This window comes from Rhinoraja longicauda, chromosome 11 (genome assembly GCF_053455715.1).
Source record: "Rhinoraja longicauda isolate Sanriku21f chromosome 11, sRhiLon1.1, whole genome shotgun sequence".
Taxonomy (NCBI): domain Eukaryota; kingdom Metazoa; phylum Chordata; class Chondrichthyes; order Rajiformes; family Arhynchobatidae; genus Rhinoraja; species Rhinoraja longicauda.
The window spans coordinates 37,786,733-37,795,501 of record NC_135963.1 but is presented as its reverse complement, the minus strand read 5'-3'; the positions used below and the strand labels follow the sequence as shown (position 1 = coordinate 37,795,501).

General features: G+C 47.0%; 1 protein-coding gene across 1 annotated transcript in view; it reads left to right on the top strand.

Moving 5' to 3' along the window:
• Positions 1 to 209: 209 nt before the first annotated feature.
• pappa2 (pappalysin 2) overlaps positions 210 to 8,769 on the top strand; it is a 266,339-nt gene continuing 257,779 nt past the window's right edge. Inside the window, exon 1 of the mRNA XM_078407399.1 lies at positions 210 to 792. Within this exon, the coding sequence (XP_078263525.1) occupies positions 210 to 792 (583 nt within the window). The remainder of the gene's footprint in view (positions 793 to 8,769) is intronic.

Genomic DNA, 8,769 nt, shown 5'->3' with positions numbered 1-8,769 from the left:
CAGGGGATTAAAATATTTTTTTTGAAAAAAAAAAAAAGATCAGTTTGAAGAAAAAAAAATCAGAATAAAGTTTTTTAGTTTTTTCCCCCCACTGGAGGCTACCTGAAGTTTGCAGAGGGACAAGGGGTTGCTTCTGCACCCTCCCACCTTGGCAAGCCGTGACCCTCAGGCTCCCACTTGTCCTCCCACCTTGGCAAGCCGTGGCCACAATGCCGACCCTCAGGCTCCTACTTGTCCTGTGTACCTCTGCAGGGTTACTGACACTAGGCTCGCTGGCCCCAGCGACCCCAGCAGGCTGGCGTTACAAGCGGGCTCTCACTGCCCGGGGGGAGCCCAGTCTCAGCCCCGGGGAGCAGCGCTGCTGGCCGGAGGGAGGACGAGGCAGGAGCCGGAGAGCTGCTGCTCCAGCCCAGCTGTCTCTCTACCCCTGGACCCCGGGAGGAGAGGAGAGGAGCGGCTCGTACGCCGAGGGGAGCACCGTGTACCTGGGCGGAGAGAGCAGCGGATACCCCAGCGAGTGTGGAGGAGCGGGGGCGGCCAGAGCAGCCGGCTACCCCACTGGATCCAGCGGCTGGCCGGCGGCGGTGGAGAGTGCCGGGGGTATACAGGCACCTCGGGGATGGCTGTCCGGCCCGTCCGACTGCGAGCCCGCTGCTGCCACGGCTCTCTATCTGTCGGGCGGCAAGCAACGTCTGAAGCTGAGGCGGGACACCAGCATGCCGCAGGGACACTTCACCGCCGAGATGTGGCTGAACCCCGAGGGAGGGCAGGACAACCCGGCTATCGTGGCAGGTAAGGGCGGGGCGCCGAGGACACCTGTACAGCACACCTGTCCCAGCGGAGCTCAAGGGAAGCACCTGTACCCACTACACCCACACCAGGACATCACCTGTACCCACTACACCCACATCAGGGGCATCACCTGCACCCGTTACATCCACATCAGGACATTACCTGTACCCACTACACCCACACCAGGACATCACCTGTACCCACTACACCCACACCAGGACATCACCTGTACCCGTTACACCCACACCAGGACACCACCTGCACCCGCTACACCCACATCAGGGGCATCACCTGTACCCACTACACCCACACCAGGGGCATCACCTGTACCCACTACACCCACACCAGGGGCATCACCTGTACCCGTTACACCCACACCAGGACATCATCTGTACCCACTGCACCCACACCAGGACATCACCTGCACCCACTACACCCACACCAGGACATCACCTGTACCCACACCAGGACATCACCTGTACCCAGTACACCCACACCAGGACATCACCTGTACCCACACCAGGACATCACCTGTACCCACTACACCCACACCAGGACATCACCTGTACCCACACCAGGACAACACCTGTACCCACTACACCCACACCAGGACATCACCTGTACCCACTACACCCACACCAGGACATCACCTGTACCCACACCAGGACATCACCTGTACCCACTACACCCACACCAGGACATCACCTGTACCCACACCAGGACATCACCTGTACCCACACCAAGACATCACCTGTACCCACATAAGGGGCATCACCTGTACCCAGTACACCAACACCAGGACATCACCTATACCCACTACACCCACACCAGGACATCACCTGTACCCACACCAGGGGCATCACCTGTACTCACACCAGGACATCACCTGTACCCATTACACCCACATCAGGGGCATCACCTGTACCCATTACACCCACACCAGGGCATCACCTGTACCCATTACACCCACACCAGGGACATCACCTGTACCCACATCAGGGGCATCACTTGTACCCAAACCAGGACATCACCTGTACCCAGTACACCCACACCAGGGGAATCAGCTGTACCCACTACACCCACACCCAGAACATCACCCGTACCCACACCAGGGCATCACCTGTGCCCATTACACCTACACCAGGGGCATGACCTGTACCCATCACATTCATACCAGGGCCATCACCCGTACCAACACTACATGCACACCAGGGGATCACTGGTACCCATCACATTGACCAACCATTCAACCACACAAAGGACAATACATATCAACTCACACCCACACCAAGAACATCACCTGTCTCCCACCCACACCATGATCTATCACCTCTGCCAATTCCCCACCCATGGGGCATCACCTGTGATAATTCTACAACCACAACACACACATCATCTGTACCCACTCATGACAACACCAGGGACATCATGTGTTCCAACTCCCACCCACACCACAGACCATCACCTCCACCAACTCTACCATTACCAAGGGCGTTACCTGTATTAATGCTACACCAACTCTAGCGACATTACCTGTACCATCTAACACTCACAACAATCATGCCATTACACAACTATCCCAGGGGCATCACCTATACCAAGTTCACACCCACACCAGGGACATTATTCATGCCAACCATGCATCCCCGACAGGGAGGTCATCTATTGTAACTCTACACCGGCAACTTTGCTTGTGACAACTGTACATTCACACCAGCATCAACAATAGCACCAACTCATGTGCACACCAGGGACATCGCCAGTAACAAAGTTCAACCACATATGGGACATCAGCTGTACCAATTACACACCCACCCTGGGACATAATCAATTCAACACCAACACCAGGGACATTACCTGTACTAATTCGACACCAACACTGGGGAAATCGCCTATACCAATTCTACACTCACACTAGGGACAATCACCTGTATCCACTCTACACTCACCCCAGTGACACGAGCAGCAACAACATCACACCCACACCAGCAAAAGCACCTGTTCCAACTCTACACCCAGGGCCGTTTTTACAACATTATGGGCCCCCGGGCAAAGCAGTGTACTGGGGCCCCTACCGTTACTCTCCCCCACCCCCCTTTCCCTACCAGCCCCCCCCTGTCGTGCCGGCGAAAAGCACTTACCGAAAAGCACTTAGCGATGGACTTAGGGTACATTGTTGCGAAAAGCACTTACAGATCGCTGTGAGAAGCACTTAGTGACCGAAAATGTTGCGAAAAAAGCACTTATTGAACCTACATTTTTAAAGTAGTATTTATTTATTGCAAGTCACTTAACATACACAGATCAGCATGGGGCCCCTATGCTCGTGGGCCCCCGGGCAAATGCCCATCAGGCCCATGCGTTAAGACGGCCCTGTCTACACCCACACCAGGGACATCACCTGTAACAACCTCATGCTTTTATCAAGGGCATCATCTGTCCAAGTACATATTCACACTAGGGGGAATCATCTGTAACAAATCTTACCTACTCCAGGGATATCACGTGCACCAACTCTATACCGACATCAGGAACATGATCTGCTCTAACTTACACATAACATCTTACAACTGTTTATCACGCAGTGACATTACTTGCTTCAACTTTACATCCCTTGTCGCACTATACATTCACACTAGGGACTTCACCTGTATCACCAATACACATCTCCACCAGAGATCACCTGTATCATCAATACACACCAAAATTAGAGTATCACCTGTATCACCAATACACACCACCAGAGATATCACCTGTATCACCAATACATACCAACACCAGCGATATTACCTGTATCGCCAATCTACACCAACAACAAAGACATTACCTGTCTGATCCAACATCAAACTCACACCAAGAATTTAACTTGTACCATTTTACATGTACAATGTGAACGCTATCTGTATGAATTTCAGGGACATCAGCTGTATCAACTTTACATCCATTTCAACATATCACGTGTTATGGAGCAACTTTCCAACCTCACACCCACTCCAGGGATATCACCTGGACCAATGATACATTAATATCAGTGATATTATCTGTACCAACTATACAGTCATCAGGGGTTTCAGCTATAGCAACACAACATAAACACAAAGGATATCAATGGTCTTGTCTGTAGGCAGTCTCGCAAGGTTGTGATGAACAATTCACCAACAAGGGAAATATTGCATGTACACCAACACCAAGGATATCACCTGTGTCAGGTATACACCAAGGCCAGGATTTCACCTGCAATGACAATAAAGCAATCCCTGGCATTGGTCACCTGTATCGAAGGAACGGCAGTACTGGCAACTGACTGCTTCATCCAGTTTCAGTGTCATCACCCAAGGATGGCATGGTGGCGCAGTGGTAAATTTGCTGCCTTACAGCATCGGAGACCTGGGTTCGATCCTAACTATGGTGCTTGTCTGTATGGAGTTTGTACGTTCGCCTCGTGGGTTTTCTCCAAGTTTTTCGGTTTCCTCCCACACTCTAAATACGTACAGGTTTTTAGGTTAATTGGCTTGGTATAAATGTAAATTGGCCCGAGTGTGTGTAGGATAGTGTTAATATGCGGGGATCGCAGTTCGGTCTGAACTAAGTGGGCAAAAGGGCCTGTTTCCACACTATATCTCTAAACTAAATTAAACCTTTGGCACTGTGCAAGTTTAGTTTAGCTTAGTTTATTTTCACAGTAGTACAGTGAAAATCTTTTGTTGCATGCTAACCAGTCAGCGGAAAAACAATACATGACTACAATCGAGCCATCCACAGTGTACAGATACATGATAAAGGGAATAACGTTTGGTGCAAGATAAAGTCCAGTAAAATCTGATTAAAGATAGTAGTGTGTAGAAAGGAACTGCAGATGCTGGTTTATACCAAAGAAAGACACAAAGTGCTGGCATAACTTAGCGGGTCAGGCAGCCTCTCTGGAAAAAAAGGAATGGGTGATATTTCGGGTTGGGTCCGAAGAAGGGTCCTGACCTGAAACGTCACCCATCCTTTTTCTCCAGAGATGCTGCCTAACCCGCTGAGTTACTCCAACGCTTTGTGCCTATCTCCGATTAAAGATAGTCCGAGGGTCTCCAATGAGGTAGATAGTAGTCCAGGACCACTCTCGGGTTGTTGATAGAATGGTTCAGTTACCTGATAACAGCTGGAAGAAACAAGGGTGATGTCTGCAAACAATAAACCAACACCAGAGACTACCAAGTCAAAAATATACCAACTTCTCTGTTATTACATGCATCAATTAGTACATCAATACCAGGCAGCAAACATCAGCTAGACATAGTGAAGGGTCTGGTTGTAACATCCACGGACTACATAGGCTCATTACCAGGATGAACTGGGGTGGCACGGTGGCACAGCGGTATAGTTGCTACCTTACAGTGCCAGCGACCTGGGTTTAATCCTGACCACAGGTGCTGTCTGTATGGAGTTTGTATGTTCTCCCCTACGTGGGTTTTCTCCGGTAGTTCTGGTTTCTTCCCACACTCTGAAGATGTACAGGTTTGTAGGTTAATTGGCTTGGTATAATTGTAAATTGTCCCTAGTGTGTGTAGGATAGTGTTAGCGTGCAGGGATCGCTGGTCGGTGTGGACTTGGTGGGCCGAAGAGCCTGTTTCCACACTGTATCACTAAACTAAACTAAACAACATATTATCACAAATACCTGCGATGAACTGTAAACCAGTATAATTATTGGGAATACCGGTATAGTTGTTTCACATCCATTTCCAGCAGTTATTAAAAAAACTCTGTAAATTTTCCATGAGTATCGTATTCCATAGACGGAGATCATAATATCTCTGACTGAACAAGTATCAACATGTTGAGAATTATATCAGTTGTACAAAATAGATACTGGCTTCATTTCAATTATAATTACATCCAGTCACACTTCCTTGTGTCTCTCAACACATGCTGACCCTTGTACATACCTTCCAGTCTGTGTGAATGTGCACTCTGTAACATTTCCCATTCAATCTATGAAATACGTGAGGATTTACTGTGCTTCTGCCATTATCTAACAGTGGCTTTAACAACATCGTTATCTCTGTGAGACAATAGTTTGATTACTTTTATCACACATTGAACAAAGCTAATAATGTCTTCGTCCCATGTATCAATATGTGCCATATCTTCATCAGTTTTACCAAGTGTCAACAAAAAAACTATGTATCCATTGCATCAATATACACCACCAATGGTATGGTGGTGTAGTGGTTAAACTGGTTAATGGAATAGCAGCTGAAGTTTTGGACTGTTGATCTAGAGGTGAGTTCAATTCCCGCAGGGGCAGCTGAAAATCTTAAATTCACATGACTAAATAAACCTGGAATATATTTTTTAAATGGCTAATGTCAGTCATGGTAACCGCAAAGTTGTTGGATTGGTTGTAAAAACCCATCTGGCTTCACTGATGTTCTTGAGGAAGAGGAATCTGTCGCACTTACCCAGTTTGGCCTCTGCGTGACTCCAGAACCACCATGTGGTGGATCCTTTATTGCCTGCAGGTTCAGAAGCAAATAGGGATGGTCAACCAACCTTGTCATTGCCAGCAAGGTCCTGTAAGTTAATAAATGGAGTGAAAACACAACTGTAACTCTCAACAAACTTTGACAATAATATTATCCGTATCAGCCATTGAAACCCAAAATGTTGCAATCAAATCAGCCAATACTTACGTCCAAACCTGTGACATTATCATCTCTTTTAATCAAACACTTGAGATGAGTCATCTCCATAATCCGTATCATACACCCACAACTGTCCTATGTCTGACACTCATACCTAATGTACACCCACACCCCTCTGTTCCAGCTCAGCAGCTCGATGATGAATAGTCCTGTCAGGGCCATGCCTCTCTTCAGCCAATTGATGTCCATAGTTTACTACCTTGCAAGAATTATACTTTCGTCAATAAATTTAAGAAACACACCAAATAGTGTGCACACTTGAAAAAAGTACTTCTTTGGCAGTAAAGCATGTTGAGACTTCATGAGTTATCTGGATGGTGCTATGGAACTGCATGACTTTTTCTATACATGAACCAAGTCTACATCCAATAAACATGTACCAATTCCCCTGAGCCACATTTGTTATTTCTATCAGCCATATGTTTACTATTACCATGGATTGACTCAAAGATCTCCCCATTCCTGCAACATGTTCACCTCCCTGACACACCACTGCGTGAGTGCTTGCCTGATAACACTAACCCGGTTTCCCTCCTCACAGCTGCCGCCTTACCTGCTGAGGTTTTTTCTCTTGCATTTTCTGGTTTTTATTTCAGATTTCCTACATCTGCGATTTTTTTGTTGCTTTCAGAAACGGCTCCTTTTTCAGCTGTTTTCTCCAGGGCTTGCACCTTTGTGACATTTAGCAGCAGCCCTTTGCATGCTTGTAAGTATAACTTATTGGAAGGTCTTATTCGCCAGTCTGGTTAGTAGTTTGCAACTGGCAGTACAAACTCAGCATCAAGTTGGTGGTTGCAGTGTTACAGGCGGTAGGACCAGACATCTGATCACTTCCATCTGTTGATCAAACCTATCTCTGCAACACCAAGTATTTCCACTGCTCCTGATAAACATAGTTAAGAAACAGAGTGCATGGGTTAAGAACCTGAGGATGTAGGTCTATATGGTGAGAGGGGCAAGATTTAATAGGAACCTATTAAGGGGGCAACCTTTTCACTCAGAGAGTGGTGGATATATGGAACTAGCTGCCAGAGGAGATAGTTGAGGCAGTATTGTATAACAGCATTTAAAAGACACTTGGAAGGGTACATGGAGAACAAAAATTTAGAAGGATAAGGGCCAAAAGCGGGAAGATGGGACTAGCATAGATCTTGGATCTTGGCCAGCAAGGATGAGTTGGGCCAAAGGGCCTGTTTCCGTGCTGTATGACTCTGACATAAAGCTTCTACTCGAGCATGGAATCTCACAAACAGGCTCAAGGCATTTCTCACACCCTCCCTTCCATTTCCCTATGCTTGTCATTTATCATTTTCCCTTTCACCCCACACTAACTCTCTGTGGGTTTAGTGCAGAAAGGCATGGTCAATTGTGGTATTGCCTCCATGATTGGAAAGGTCCAGTCATCCTAACCATTCTTTGGCTTCAAAGGCAATAGTTGGGGATATGGAGAGGAAAGAAAAATATCCTGCTTTTTACTCCCAATGATATTAGTGATGCATTCTCAGGCAAGATTGTTTTCTGTAACTTTCTGCTCGTGCTTTCCAGTAACGATGAGCACTTGACATGTCAACACACTGGCTCATCTGCTAGAGCTGCCGCCTCACAGCGCCCGAGACCTAGGTTCAATCTTGACCCCCGGTGCTGTCTGTGTGAAGTTCTGCAGCAACTGCAAATATTGACATGACCAAATTATATCGCTGTATATATATATTCTTCGTTGCCTCCAACTTGAAAACATAAAACACGCAAGCACTGTAATTTTAACACCAACTCTTTGGATGATTGCATCATAGCTGGGGCCATTCCTTTTCTCACCATCTTACACTTACAGAGTGAATAGTTAGAGTCTGAAACGCACTACTGCGGTTAGTAATAGAGACAGGTCATGGCAGCTCAGCGATGCAGCTGATAATGCGGTTGACCCAAAGCTCTGATGAACTGGGTCTAATCCTGTCCTTTGGTATTGTCTGTGTGGAGTTTGCGCATTTTCCCTTGACTATATAGATTTGTCCCTGCTGTTCTGGTCTCCTCCACCTCCCAAAAACATGAGAGCTGGTTGGTTAATTAGCCACTGTAGGTTTAGCTGGGTTAACCTTGGAGGTTTAGCTGGATTAATCTTGCAATAGCCACTATAAATCACACCCAATATGTAGATGAATGGTAGAATCTTGGAGGCCTTTGAAGAGAATATGTTGGCAATAAAATAGGATTAATATAAAAAGGTGCTTGAAAGTCAGCAGTGGGCCTGCTTCCATTCCATTTGATTCTATGGCTTAGACTCATT